This window comes from Astyanax mexicanus, chromosome 12 (assembly GCF_023375975.1).
Source record: "Astyanax mexicanus isolate ESR-SI-001 chromosome 12, AstMex3_surface, whole genome shotgun sequence".
NCBI lineage: Eukaryota > Metazoa > Chordata > Actinopteri > Characiformes > Acestrorhamphidae > Astyanax > Astyanax mexicanus.
The window spans coordinates 5,534,161-5,549,870 of NC_064419.1; the positions used below are offsets into that span (position 1 = coordinate 5,534,161).

The following is a 15,710-nucleotide window of genomic DNA, read 5'->3' on the forward strand; positions in this document are numbered from 1 at the left end:
ACCTGTGAGTCCCAAAGAGTCAACAGGATCCACATAACCAATAAGCCACTATTTACCAGTGGGTCCCTAATTAACCAATAAGCCCCAATCAACCAATAAGTACCAATTAACCAATGGATCATAAATCAACCAGTGTGTCCCAATTAGTCAATGAGCCAGAATTAAGAAATGATCCACAAGTAACCAATGACAAAGTTAACCAATAGGTCCCACTAAGCCAATGGTATCAATTAACCAATAAGTCATTATAAACCAACGGGTCTCTAATTTCCCAATGTGTTACAATCAATTCGTGATTTTAAATTAACCAATAAACCCCAATTAGTTCCAACTAGCCAATATGGTTAATTGATATTGATGAGAGATGAGAAATTAGTAGAACCCATAATAATAGCTCCACTTGTTGGAACAGGGTTTAAAAGGCATTTAAAGCAATGCCTTCAACACCTTCAGCATATTAGAGCTCTTTTTGCCATTAGATTATCACCAGCTGTGCTTCCACTCTGTTAGAAAGCACCAACGCCCACCGGGCCCAGTACATCACTCTGGCAACCCCAGCACTTTCTCCGTGCATCTCTCTGTTCCTTTACGAGGCCCCTGCGTCCACTCACAGCGCTTCGTCAGTGACGGGGTTAATATACTACCGTGTCCCGGGCAGCTGTGACTTATTTGACAGTTATTGCCTTTATTGTTTATTAGTCTGTGTTGCCAAGTTGGGCATTATTCGGGATGCTATGACCCGTGTCGTGGCCCCGAAACTGAATGGGGTGAAAGCAGGGCCACGGGCCGTTCGGGTCTAGAGGGTCGGGTTTCGGCTCGCCTGAGTGGACGTCTCGCTCTTTTAACCCTGTTAGCCTTCACACTCTACTGCAATCCCACCAGCCTCCCCTGCCCCTGCTCCAGCCCGGCGCTCGTAAACATCACCCCAACCTGCGGCACCCTGAAACTCAGACAGCCCTCTTACTCCCGCAGCTTTTATAGAGCCGAGACCCCCGTATACCCGACTCCCCGACTCCCCCAACTCTACTTTCCCTCTCTTTCCAACTCAGTCTCATATGTTCGATGGAGCCTTAACCCTGCGTCTCTTTGATTTATAGTGAAAAATACTTAGAAGACAGAAGAACACATATAACAAAATAACAAAATCTATAGTTTTATGATTTAAAAACAGACACAGTGTAAATCCCTTTTAAAGTGCTGCAGCTATGATCAGGAGATTTTTTTGTTTTTACTGGTTCGAATCCAGGTCATGCAGCTCGCCATCAGCTGCCGGAGCCCTGAGAAAGCACCGCTGGCCTTCTGTGAGCTGATAAATCAGAACTGAGTAGCTGCGCTTTCCTCCAAACACGCTGTGATGCTACTGGACAAGCAGTTCAAAAAGAGGCGGAGTCTGACTTCACACGTGTAGGAGGAGGTATGTGCTAATCTTCACATTTTCACCCTGCTTGTGTTGAGGCATCACATGTGACACTAGTGATACTAGTGATAGGGTATATATGGCTAGGTATTGTCTGAATGGCTGGGACAGTTGGCCTAGTTAATTGGTAGAAAAATGAGAGAAAAATTTTGAATTAATGAAGAAAGAATATAAATAACGTTTAAAAACTACTTTATTGGATATTACATGGTTTATGTTTATTCACTGCATGCTGGGAAATTTTAATATGAATAAAAAAAATGACATATTCTGTATTATCTCAGTTGTATCTACAATTGTACTACACTACAGAATAAAGTCTGATAGTTTTGATAATATAACTTTAACATAACATTACTCTACACTATATATGCTTTTTTTTTACTTTACAACTCTATATGCAGTATAGCATACCTTACCTGCACTAAAGTACTATAAGTGCACAATAGTACACAATGAATGCCCTGAAACATACTATAAATGGACTATAGGTGTGCTATAGTACACTACAGACAGGCTATATCATAATAAATGTGCTATAATACACTATGAATTCTCTATAACATGATTTCTATGCTTTAGAACACCATAAATGCTCTAAATGTCAATGACTGTGCTGTATTACACAATATACTAGGCTTCTGCTGCAGCTCAGCCAATCAGTTCTCCCTCCTGCCATGCCTCTAAACTATAAACCCATTCATCACCCAACTACCCCTCCCATTTTTAGGCTTTTTCACATTTGAGGGTTGAGTCAGCAAAATTCAGGGGTTATTTTTTTATGAATCAAATAGTCATTTTATCTTTAGTTAAACAGCTATTAGGTTGAATGATAATGACTTTTCATACTGTTGTTGGTGTCACCTCATCATTCCCATTCTTTTAGCCCTTAAGCACTGCGCCATTATATCTTAGAATTCACATTTGGACTTTATGGACTTGGTGAAGTGAGTGATACATTCGCAAATATTATTTATATTTACCATGAAATTCTATACAATACAATTTCATACAGAAAACTTTTATTTGAAAATTATTCAGTATATTTTCAATACTACAGGCCCTTTACACCTGTTAGGACCGACTGTGTCTCTGGGGTTAGTCAGGTGTGCTGCAGCAGGTGCAGTGTGTAGGTTCTGGGTGCCGCTGGTCTACAGGAAGAGTTTGGTGTGGCAGGCGCCGCAGTAAGGCTTGCCCCCCTGCTCCTTAAACACCCCCTGGCTGAGCTGCCGCAGACAGAAGGCACAAACAAAGTGCTCAGGGTGGAACTTCCTGTCCAGAGCCGCGATGCAGCGCCCAGAGATAGGAGCTCCACACGTCCCGCACAGAGTGCCCTGCCTGGAGTGATAGTGCAGAGAACACAGGGGCCGACCGTCCATCTCCAGAAAACAGCCATCTGTAAACGGCTTCAAACAGTCCTGAGAGAGAGAGAGAGAGAGAGAGAGAGAAATACATGTGAACACATTGAATTCTGCCGTGTTTTTTTTTTTTTTTGGATACAATCCGGGTTAGCGTCCACAGTTAATCCTGATGGATGTGGTTGCTCCTTCTTGGTGGTATGCTGACATTACCCTGGATACCGTGGCTCTTGATGCATCACAAAGACTTGCTGTCTTGGTCACAGATGCTCCAGCAAGACGTGCACCAACAATTTGTCCTCTTTTGAACTTTTGAACTTTTGTCACCCATAATGTTATAGTGTGCATTGCAATATTTAGAGTAAAACTGTACTCTTACCCTGCTAATTGAACCTTCACACTCTTACTGCTCTTACTGGTGCAATGTGCAATTAATGAAGATTGGCCACCAGGCTGCTCCAATTTACCCATGAAACATCCCACACTAAAATGACAGGTGTTTCAGTTTCGTTGTCCAACCCCTGCATATATATAATATTTTCTTAATAGGCAAAATGCTGGTGTTCTAGGGTGTCACAATTATTGTTAGGATAGAGGGGTAAAGTGTGCTTATTATTGTTGGGATAGAGGGGAGGATGTCCCAGTTCTTGCTGCACTGAAAAAAATGATGAGTAAAATTTACTTTTAAAAAGTTTCACAAATTTCTGCATTTGCTTTTTTAAAATACATTTAATTTCAGATAAATTTAAGTAACTTCAACACGGTTTCAAGACTTAAATGTTACATAGAGTAAATAAGTGAACTGAACTTCAGTCAATCCTTTCTTTTGGTAAACTTTACTTAAAATCTGCATACAATATTACCTAATTACAATTACTTTATTTATACAATATTACTCAAATAATTGTGATACATAATATATTATAATTTCTGAAATTTAAATATTTTTAGTCAAAACACACATATTACACTGTCTCAACGCATGGATTGCATGTAATGCATTATGTTTAGTATACTAAAAAGTTGCAAAACTTTTTTTTAAGTACATTTTATGCAGCATTTTTTTCAGTGTGTGTGTGTGTATCACTCACAGCGCAGACGAAGCAGTCAGGATGCCAGGTGCCGTTAGCTGCTGATAGGTAGTTCTCTCTGACCGGCTCTCCACAGCCCGAACACTTGGGGGCGAAGAGACGGTAAAAATCCTGAGGGCAGAACGGCTTCCCCTCCCGCTCCAGAAACCCTGCACAGAAAAACAGCAGGAACATGATGAACAGCGGGACTCAGACACTATCAGTATCAGTAAGTTTAAATGTCTCACAGCTTTTAAATGCCTTATTGTCTGGTTTCCTCAGCGATCAAATGAATCAAAACAGGAAGCTCTCTTCTCAGAAAGCTCACAACTCACAGACAAAGATAATGCTTACTATCGAAGAAATTCCACAAACCTTTCTTTTTACTTGACATTAACAATAAACATAATCATTTTGTTAATATTTTTATCTTATTATTAATAAAAATCGAATAATTTTAAGCTTAATGTTCGATCTCTACTATTCTGTATTTCTGATGTCTAGTAATGTCTAACATATTGTGCTGTTTTGTATTGTATAAAATTGACCTATAATATGCTTAATTGTGAGGTTTTGGTGCTGTGTTTTTAATTGTATTAGATTATTTTGTGATATTTGTGTTATTTATAATGCAAATACTGTGAGATGCACTGTGTTGTGTTGTGACCCTCACCATCTGTTCCGAAGCGTTCTCCGCAGTGTGCACAGAAGAAGTGTTCGGGGTGCCACGTGCGGTCCATCGCTGTCAGGATATTCTGTGAAGGAAAAAACCCACATACAATAAAATGGGTAAGATAAACACTGGTTCATTGTTTTTTTCTAAATTTAAGGCTTTTAGGTCCTGCTTTGTTGGAGTAACAATCTTTACTGTCCAGGAAAGGCTTTCTACTAGATTGTGTAGCACTGCTACAGCTCTGGAAATAATTAAGAGAACACTTCAGTTTCTAAATCAGTTTCTCTGATTTTGCTATTTATAGGTATATGTTTGTTTTATTCTATAAACTACAGACAACATCTCTCCCAAATTAAAAATAAAAAAATCGTCATTTAGAGCATTTATTTGCAAAAAATAAGAAATAGCTGAAATAAAAAAAAACAGATGCAGAGCTTTCAAAGTTCACATTCATAAAGTTTTCAGAGTTCAGAAATATTAGAATATCAGAATATTTGGTGGAATCCCTGTTTTTTTAATCACAGTTTTTATGCATCTTGGTTTCATGTTCTCCTCCACCAGTCTTACACACTGCTTTTGGATAACTTTATGCTGCTTTACTCCTGGTGCAAAAATTCAAGCAGTTTAGTTTGATTTGATGGCTTGTGATCATCATCTTCTTCTTAATTTTATTCCAGAGGTTTTCAATTGGATGACAAAAACATTAGTAAGGTCAGAATGTTGGATGACATTCCCACCTCTCCCCAAGTCCTCCCATCAAAAAGTACAGTATTGAATGGATCAACATAATTTCAGAGGGTATAGCTCCATTGCTTCACAGCTGAAGTCTTATTCTTTATTCAAACATTATAATATGAATGTTTACTAAGTATATAAAACACATACTGGATGAATAAGAATCTTTAAAATTATAATGATCACAATGGACTACAACTGTTGAACAGTACTCTCTGGTGAAGCTAAGCGTGTAGTTTTTTAGTGCCAACAGTGTTGCCAGGTTTGTAGGAAGTGCAGCAGTGTACAGTGTTACAGTGCATTCCATTACCTGTAGAATAGCACCCTTGCAGTAGGAACAGCGAGGCGAGAACAGTTCATGATAGTCAGTCTCACAGTACGGCTTCCCGTCACGCTCGAAGAAGCTCCGCGTACCCAGCTCCTCCTTACACACCCCACACACAAAGTGCTCCGGGTGCCACACCTGCCCCAGCGCTGTGATCATCTGCAGAACAGAGGAACAGCGGTCACTGACACCGAGACTGGAGATATAACCAAGTACTCTAAAGGATATATAATATATACATCAATCAGCCACAATGCACTGTAACCGAAGCTCTCCATGTATTACTCTGCCACATACAGGTAACCTAGCAACGATGCCGCGCTTACAAACCAAACAGCACAGATACAAACAGAGCAGCAATGAAACTATTTTAGCTTGTGTGTTTATTAGTGTTTATAACCAAACAAATCAGATTTTCTCCTCTTCTTTAGCCCTAAATCTTTTTTATAAATTGGCGATAATGGAACTGTGGCAATAATACACAAGAGGGAGTGCTATAACGTGTAATATTGGCAATATTACACGTTATAGCAGGAACCTCGAGTGTATTATTGCAATTATACCACAGTTCCATTATCACTGTTTATTAAAAGATTTGAGTTATAGAGGACAAGAATTTTCTTTTTTTAAGAATTAAAGTTTTGTTTATTTTAGCACCCCCCAGTGGCAAGACCTGCGGAACTACAAGTGTCCCCTATTTTATATTCATCTTAAAATACCTTATATTAACTAGAAAATATATACACTTAAGCTTTTATTTTAATAACAACAACTCTTATATATAACTTGATATTGGTGGCTGATTATGTGTGTAATAATGTGTATTTTAGAATCGTTGGGCTTATATATTTGTGTGGACCGAGTCTTTGCAGTGCAGCCTATTGGAGACATGCCGTTTCTGCCCTGTGCCTATATGGGATCCAGCGTCTCCCAGTGGTGTACAATGACATCGTATTAGGTTTGTATTTGGTTTGTAAGCACTGCATTGTTGCTAAGTTAACTGTATGTGGCAGTGCATTACCGGCTGATAACGGCACTCATGAAACGCCTCTCAGCCAATCACATTGCAGGGTTGAAACTAACTGTGGTAAAATATAGATTAAATAAAGTGTAAAGATCAAAGTGTATTACATTTTATTGGTCTGGAAGTTCTCATTACCTTTCCAGCAATGCATTTGCCACAGGAGGCGCAGTGACCTTTGGCTGCCGTTTGGACGCCCATCTTCTCCATGTCGGAGCTGAGGGACCCCAGCAGGTCATCAATGGCATCAATGTTCTTGGACATCTGCTTCTGCAGACCTTTGTCCTTCTGAGCACTGCTGGTGGTGCTGTTTCCTGTTTGGTGGTTTCCTCCAGCACTTTCACTCTTTTCCTCCGGCTTCTGTTCCTTTACTGACTTCTCTGTAAGTGGTGGAGGGTTAGTTGGAGGAAGCTGCTCTGTAACCTGTGAGAGAAAAAGAAAGAGAGAGAGAGAAAGAGAGAGAGAGAGAAAGTTAATGGTAATGTGGTAGTACCAGTGCCAATTACCGACTTCCTGTTTCACTGTTATATCTGAAAATGACTAGAGGGAGCTGTGTACTCAATGAATGGGAATTAATGGAGTAGATTTACAAATAGTAACTAATCACTTTCCAATGATATTCCTTTAACATTGGAAAGTAAAGTAAAGTATTTTGTTAAAAAAAGAAAGAAAACACTAAAAGGTGCACCAGATTATAACGTTAACTATCAATGAACGTCTATTTTCTGGTCTATATTCATATATAGGGCGCATTAACTACAACACAAGTAAGGATGCCTAGATCGAAGTGAGCAAGGGTAATTTTTTCAAAGTCAAACAAACAGATTTTTCTCCTGAAAACTGTTTATTTGAGTAAGTAAAGCACTTCTGTTTACTTACAGTAAGCTTAGATTTTGTCTAAGGGTGAGTTTCAGTGAAGATTCTCCAGCACTAAGGCTGGGTGCAGCAGCATTAGCATTAGCCGCTAAACAAAGGTTCTAAACATCACGGAAAACACACCCTTATAACTCTGTACTGCTTCTTAACACCTGACTGGTAAAATTTATACATAAGTAGCACCGGATTATAAGGAACACTATCGAATTTTGGGAAAATTAAAAGATTTTAGGTATGCCTTATAGTGCAGAAAAAAACAGTATACTTCCATTTTTCTACAACAAACAGGTTTTAGGCAGTAAAAAAGCACTAACATTACTGTTACTGACTAGTTGGTGATTTGACACTATATTTAGAATATGTTTAAATATGTTTAATTTTCTGAGAGACTGATGACTGATGATATTGGGGGGGGGGGGTGGTTCTCTCCTGAAAACTGTTTATTTGAGTGAATAAGCACTTCTGTTTACTTACAGTGAACTTAGATTTTGTCTAAGGATGAGTTTTCAGTGAAGATTCTCCAGCACTAAGGTTGGGTGCAGCAGCATTAGCATTAGCCGCTAAACAAGGTGCTAGCAGGATGTAAACTTCACTGAAAACTCACCCTTATAACTCAGCAGAGTGGCTTTAACTGCTCTGAAATACCTGACTGGTAAAATTCATACATAAGGAGCACTGGATTATAAGATGCACTGTCGAATTTTGGGAAAATTAAAGGATTTTAGGTGCACCTTATAGTGCAGAAAAAACAGTACACTTCCATTTTTCTACAGCAAACAGGTTTTAGGCAGTAAATAAGCTAGAATTACTGTTACTGACTAGTTGGTGAGTTGTTTAAATATGTTTAATTTTCTATGAGACAGATCATTATGCGAGTTTCACTAAATTACTGAAACAAATGATATTCTTTGATTTTTTTTAGATGCACTAGCAGTTCATTATAGCTTGAGATGGCAGGAGAACCAGGCCCCCAGCTTTTCCCTTCCAAAACGTGCCACCGGAAGTGTGCTGCTGAGGGATGAGAGGACCATTTGAGCAAAGCTATCCATTCACTTCCATTCATTTCGGGGTGTCTTTGAACCAATAATAAATGTATTTCCAAGCCGTTTTCGATTATGACACGGCCCGTGTTCTTTTCTACAAAGAACAGATTTTCTGTCATTTGATCCATAAGATTAATAATCTGTTCATAGCTTTAGAAAATAACATTTTTATACAACTATGCTAACGATGATGTAAAAGACAGCGACCCAAAATACCGTGCTGTAATGTTTGGAGAAGTTGCTCCTCAAAATTTAATAGTACAGAGCTGATTGAATTAGAGCAGGGTCAAAGTAACCTCTTATTATGCAAATATAATACTACTACTAACAGTGATAATACATTGTAGATAGTAAGATAGTAGTAAATAGAAATAAGATAGACTATGAGAATTATAATGTATAGATATAACTGTAATTTATATTACACATTTATTATTCTTATTACTGAGTTTCTAAATACTTGTTATATAGACAAACTATGAATATTCTTCAGCAAATCTGTGGACTAATATTGGATATCAGTAATTCTAGTTTTTATCTGCTGTTTATTCAATAAAAGCCCCATTCTGGGACGGAATGGAGCTTTTCTCACTGTGGAGTAAATAGTTCTGTGCAGCTCCTATAAACAGTACGGTTGTTTGCACGGCACGCAGAAGATTTGCGTCATGCTGGCGCCTGCGCAGTCTCTCACTTTCCCGGTTAACGCCCCACGAGAAGCCGATCAGGACGTTACACGATTGGCCTCACCTGGCTCCGTTGAAATCAGCGGGATGGCTTGGTCCAGTTAATATATACTGTCAATGAGGAGAACACTGAGCCTGTGCTGTCCTCATGTGGCTCCTCCGTGTAAATGCAGTGCTTTAAGCTGCATCTTCACAGACCTGTGAATTCACCTGATTATCTGGCAGTGGAACTCACCTCCAGGCCCAGTCCCAGCAGCTCGTTCATGATGGAGTCCAGCTCTCTGGTGGCGGTTCCTGGACTCATCATTCCAGCTTCTACCGGAGCAGGCAACTCACTGAAAACACATTTTGGTCATTTTTAGAACCCGAATTTGGTACCATTTAACATTTTGTATTCCATTTGTGTAATTTTACTAGCAAAACCTTGCGAAAATGTAAAGAAATGCTTTATATATTATACTTGTTAACTTGGATTTCTAGAAAAAAAAAAAACTTTTTAATTTTTATTTTATTAGAAACACTTATTTCCTATGTTTACATTCACTGGTCATTTAATTAAAAACACCTAGTATCTCTTATTTACACTCACTGTCCACTTTATTAGAAACACCTACTGACTTATACTTCCACTCACTGGCCACTGTATTAGAAACCTGTACTACCTTAGACTTACACTTACTGGCCATTTTATTAGAAACACTTACTGCCTTATACTTCCACTCACTGGCCACTTTGTTAGAAACTCCTACTGTCTTATATTTACACTCATTGGCCACTTTATTAGAAACACATATTATCTCTTATTTACACTCACTGGCCACTTTATTAGAAACTTCTTCTGACTTATACTTCCACTCATTGGCCACTTTATTAGAAACACCTATTATCTCTTATTTACACTCACTGGCCACTTAGATTAGAAATTAGAATTACAATTACTGGCCATTCAATTAGAAACACCTACTGTCTTATAATTCCACTCTCTGGCCACTTTATTAGAAACACCTACTGTCTTATACTTCCACTCACTGAGCACTTTATTAGAAACACATACTATATTACTGACAACTGTATTAGAAACTTTTACTATCTTACACTTACTGGCCATTTTATTAGAAACACTTACTATCCATTTATTGAATTTATAATTCAACTTTTCACAGTATATGAAGAACATTTTAAATGTAACTCAACAACTTACTCAAGGCACAATCGCATACAGTTGCGAGAAAAATATGTGAACCCTTTGGGATTGCTTTGATTTCTGCATAAATTAATCATTAAATGTGTTCTGATCTTCATCTAAGTTACAACAATAGACAAACACAGTCTGCTTAAACTAATACCACACACACAAAAAATATTTGATGCATGGTTTTATTGAACACAACATGTTAATATTCACAGTGAGGGGGAAAAAGTATGTGAACCTTTGGATTTAATAACAGGTTGACATGAACATCAAGGTTTTTGGAGACACTTTTGTAACCCTTTCCAGCTTCATGCTCAACCAGTCAACAATTCTTGAATGTAGGTCTTCTGAGAGCTTGAGCTTGAAACAGGAAACCTTAAAACACACCCAGTCTTAGCACATCCTGGCTAATTAAATTAGCTTTTAGAAAAGTCATTAGCCTATGGGTTCTCATAAACATTCGTTTTTCCACCCTGCACTGTGAATGTTAACATGTTGTGTTCAATAAAATTTGTGTGGTATTAGTTTAAGCAGACTGTGTTTGTCTATTTTTGTGACTTGACTGATGAAGAAGAACAGAACCAATTTATGCAGAAATCCAAATAAACCCAAAGGGATTTTTCTTGCAACTGTATTCAGTACACAGTTAAATGTTCCAATGCTATGGATGCTATGGTGTTGCTAATTGCTGACATGTTGCTATGTGGTTGGTAGGAAGGTACTTGGTTGGTATAGGGGTATACCTGTAACTCTACCTCTTCACAACTTTACAACTGATGCTCTCAAACACATTGAAAAAAATGTAAGTAATTAACTCTTGATGAGTTCAGCACAGCTGTTAACTGAAAGCCATTTCAGGTATTGCCAAGATGTGCAAAGCTGTCATCTAAGCAAAAAGTGCTGCTTTGAAGAATCTAAAATATAAAACATATAACAGTAAGACAGATAATGCAGATAAGAGGAAGATAAAGGTAATGTCCTACCTGTACACATTTTTAGCCCCCACCTGTCCTGACTCGATACCTGAGGACTGAGTCTGTGAGGACAGATAGAGAGAGAAAGAGAGAGAGAGAAAATCACACAGTTTTACAGCCTTCTCACAGTTACAATCACTCGGAAACACTATCTTCTACTTCCACTCGCTGATCCTCAGTGTAATAGGGTTGTGTTTATTACCTGTGTAGACTCCTTCACTGTGTTCTTCTTATCTGAGGTGTTGAGGGTGAGGGTCTGTGGTGGAGCTGCAGCTGGAGGTGTTTTCACAGAGCTCTGTGCTAACTCCTCTAACAGCATGTCTACAACACACACAACAGTCAAATATTATTACACTACCATATTTAATCCACTTTTACAGATTTTGAAATGTTTCGGATTGACTGACTTTATTTAGTAAAGTAGTTGAGTTGATACCATAATATGGATTAGAACATTACTCAAATAGAGCTATTCACTGTATACCTGTAACTCTACCTCTACACTACTTTACAACTGATGCTCCCAAACTCATTGAAACATTTCAAGTAATTAACGCTTGATGAGTTCAGCACAGCTGTTAACTGAAAGCCTGAATTCCAGGTATTGCCAAGATGTGCAAAGCTGTCATCTAAGCAAAAAGTGCTACTTTGAAGAATCTAAAATATGAAACATATTCTGGTTTGTTTAACTCCTTTTAGTTTTTTTGTTTGGGACTTTAGTATTAATATTCGGTGCAGATTTATTTATTTATTTTACTTTTGACTGGTAATGTAAATACAATACAATTGTTCTTCTTTTTGATTCAATTGAAATAAACTATAGATTTGAATACAGATGTTTGGAAATATCCAATTTTAAATTTTGGCAGCGAGAAACACAGGAGCGCCACTGACTAAAATGAACCTAGACAACAGTCAATCTTCAGAGTTCATTTCTATAGGTGTGCCCAGTGCTACACAACAATACACAGAATAAAGAATAAAATAACTATGTTGCTGTTCCCTTAAATGAGCTGCTGTTATACGTTTGCAGCTTCCATCCATCCATCCATCCATCCATCCATCCACTGGCCACTTCATTAGAATCACCTACCACATTATACTTTCACTAACTGGCCACTTTACTACAAACTCCTGCTATCTTATACTTACACTTCCTGGCCACTTTATTAGAAACATACTAAAAACATTAGAAACATCTTAAATTGGACATAAAAATTACAGTCTCTGTATAGGTTCAGAATAGACTACTGTACTATACAGGTTAGTATCCTCTGCTGAGACGCACAAAGCACCGTGCTGTTAAGATACAAATGTGCCAAAGTCAGAGCTCACCTAACTCTTAAAGGTAATGGCAAGTGACACACTGATTGGTTGATTTTATGTTATGTACACCCATGATTCATTAAAATAATTAGTTCATGCCTTTTGCGCGTTTTAAGCCAAGCAAGGAGTATTTTTTGAGCCCTCAGGATATCAGTGACACGCCCTAAATCCAGCTGCAATCACTATAGATCACTAAAACAGAGCCCAATGTCATGTCAGGAGCCAATAAATACGATTCTACAGATGAAAACAACTCAGCTTCACTTAGTCAGGCAGTTGTTGTACAGTAGAATCAACCAGTAGAAGTGTGGGGTTTTAATGTAATTTCACCATAGTTTACTGAACTGCAGTTACAGTAACCGAAGGCACTTGATGAGGAAGTGAATCAATGTTTTTGCATCGTAGCCATCGCAACGGATGTGAGACACAGAAAAACAGCATGAATTTCAGCTCTCTGCTGACATACAGAGAGAGCGGCTAGGAGCTATTTGTAGTCTTACTTTCACATGATGACAGTTCTTCAGAACATCACCCTCTCTCTCTGTCTCTTTCTTTCTTCAGAATAGATACACGCCTAGATTCTACTAATCATATCTATAAATCTATAAAGACGATTTTTATCTATAATCCCTTTTCCTTAAGTATAAAGTTTAAACATAAGAGAATTCTTAATGTTTACAGTATTAGATCATCAAAAGTATTAAAAAGTGTAAAGGTGTTAAATACAGAGCCCTGAAGTACAATGACCCCACAAGATAAAATGTTAGGGCCACCAAATAATATACAGCACTGAAAAAAATGTTTAGACCACTTCAAAATAAATATTTTCTCTGATTTAACTATTTATAGGTATATGTTTGAATAAAATGAACAGAATTTCTCCCTTTTTACGAGAACAAATATTGTCATTTAGAGCATTTATTTACAGAAAATGATAAACAGTTAAAATGATATAAATTATAAATAAATGCTCTAAATGACAATATTTTTATTTGGAATTCTACACTGATTGGCGTGGTGGTTTTGAAATGAAGTGACGAAATTATGTAAAATTAATTTTCCATTTCCAACAATTTAGCATAAATTTAGTATAAAGTCTATGCACTCTGTAATCAAATGATCAAATTCAACATCCCTCACTGAATTTGAATACAGTTTTTGTTACAGTCAACCATAACATTTTTACAAACTAATTTGAAAGAATGTTTTGAAAGATATTGTCTTGTAAGTTATTGTCTTGTAATCATCAATATGTTAGTGTAAACAGTGTATACATTTTTTCTAAATAGAGAACAGTACAGCATGGCATCCCGCAAGGCCCTACTGTAGGGCTGTTACTGTTCTGCCTTTTCTAAGCCTCTACAGGACACATGTTCAGCTTTTCTGAGCTGTAGCTCTTTAAATATCCTTACAAATACCTTTACTGTACAGTATAACTGTAATACTAACTGTATACTTAATGATTTTATCCCACAAATAAATTATTAGCATTTATTATCGTAAAACAGATAACAAAAATCGCTTACCAAGTTCATCCATGGTGAGGCACGTACGATCATGTGGTATGACTTGATTTTTGTATCTACAGGGTGAACTCGCCACACGTACTGTTTCCGTTTTCCTGTGCTCTTACCACTTTTGCACCATTGCATACTGCACCACTTCCTGATTTTAACTTTCATAATGTGACAGAAGGATATTACAATATTACATACTTTAGCGTTTTAGATTTGAACTCCTCTCAACTCTCTAAGTATCTTCTTGTTTTATGATTTTAGTTACTTTATCAGGTAGTATATTCATTTGTTCTACTATAACTGACATAAATATGTATTGTTGTTTGGCAATAGTATTTTTTTCTTTGTAAAATATACAATCAGACTTCTCTCAAGACATTTTCCTCCTGTTCCTAAAGACTATTTCCTGGTACAGTCTTTCCAAATAACACTCAGTAGGTCATCCATTTTTCCATCTACCCATAAAAGGTTTCCTGCGCCACTGGCTGCAGCCAAAGCCCGTGGCATGATCCATCCACCCTCATGCTTAACAGTTGGAGAAGTGTTCTTTACTTGGAATTCTGCATTTTGTATTCATTCAATTATTTCTTTCAGACATTGTGAACAAAATAACCTATACATAATCTTTATATGTTACAATTAAAACTTAACACTCAGGTTATAGGACACCAGGCTTTATAAGTTCTTTTCAAACTTTTGTTGGCTTAAATTTAAAGCTGATTTTCATTACATTTTCATTACATGATAAAAGATGTGGTTGTTTTTGGTTTAAAAGGAAATCTTCTGACCCAGGAGTACACTTTTTCATTAAAGGTGTAGGCCACTGAATTAGAAGAGCAACATTAGCATTGTGGCTTATTTTTTAAGTTATTGATAAAAATCAGAAATTTAGTAGTACTAGTTGTAGTAGTAGTAATAGTGCAGTGGTATTATTAGTAGTAGCCGCAGAACTAGTTCTAGTAGGAGTTGTGCAATGGTAGTAGTAGTAGCAGTAATATTGCAGAAATAGTACTAGTAGAAAAAGTACTAGTAGTAGTAGTGCAGTGGTAGTAGTAGCAGTAGCAGCAGAAATAGTGGTAGTAGTAGTAGTAGCAGTAGCAGCAGAAATAGTGGTGGTAGTAGTAGTAGCAGTACCAGCAGTACAGTAGTAGTAATTTATGTTTACTGCTGTTTATATGCATGAACGTTGGCATACTTCCTGTGGTAAAATCACAGCCTACAGCCCACTTGAACTCTTGTCTTTCACAAGATCCTTAACAGGGTGAGAATCGACTGTGTCATCCGAAAGCTTCTATTTCTGGTTCTCTCTCAGACTCTATAGTGTGAAAAATGATCAGTTTGAAATAAAAAAATAACCATACAGTCCAAATCTGATTTTATACAGGCCTCAGCCCAAAACAATATAACAAATAATCTTGAGAGAAGTATTTCCTGGGTCTTTCAACAACCTTCAATCATTTTACCTAGAATAGGCAATTTTTCTCAGTGACTTACTGAGTA

The 15,710-nt window shown here is 37.4% G+C and overlaps 1 protein-coding gene across 1 annotated transcript; it reads right to left on the reverse strand.

The window, feature by feature from the left end:
• Positions 1 to 2,422: 2,422 nt before the first annotated feature.
• On the reverse strand, positions 2,423 to 14,316 carry lpxn (leupaxin). Its single transcript, XM_007245802.4, has 9 exons — positions 14,220 to 14,316; positions 11,570 to 11,688; positions 11,377 to 11,429; positions 9,437 to 9,536; positions 6,738 to 7,022; positions 5,564 to 5,737; positions 4,519 to 4,600; positions 3,867 to 4,015; positions 2,423 to 2,835 (listed from the first exon to the last, which is right to left on the reverse strand). Exons 1-9 carry the CDS (start codon positions 14,230 to 14,232, stop codon positions 2,569 to 2,571), a joined length of 1,242 nt encoding a protein of 413 aa, XP_007245864.3. The 5' UTR covers positions 14,233 to 14,316; the 3' UTR covers positions 2,423 to 2,568.
• Between the last annotated feature and the right edge of the window lie 1,394 nt (positions 14,317 to 15,710).

Coding starts and splice junctions, on each gene's coding strand:
- lpxn (XM_007245802.4), bottom strand. Junction 4,016..4,518: donor AGAACGCTTCGGAACAGATG/GTGAGGGTCACA, acceptor TTTTCTGTGCAG/GGTTTCTGGAGCGGGAGGGG. Junction 2,836..3,866: donor CTGACTGCTTCGTCTGCGCT/GTGAGTGATACA, acceptor TCTCTCTCTCAG/GACTGTTTGAAGCCGTTTAC.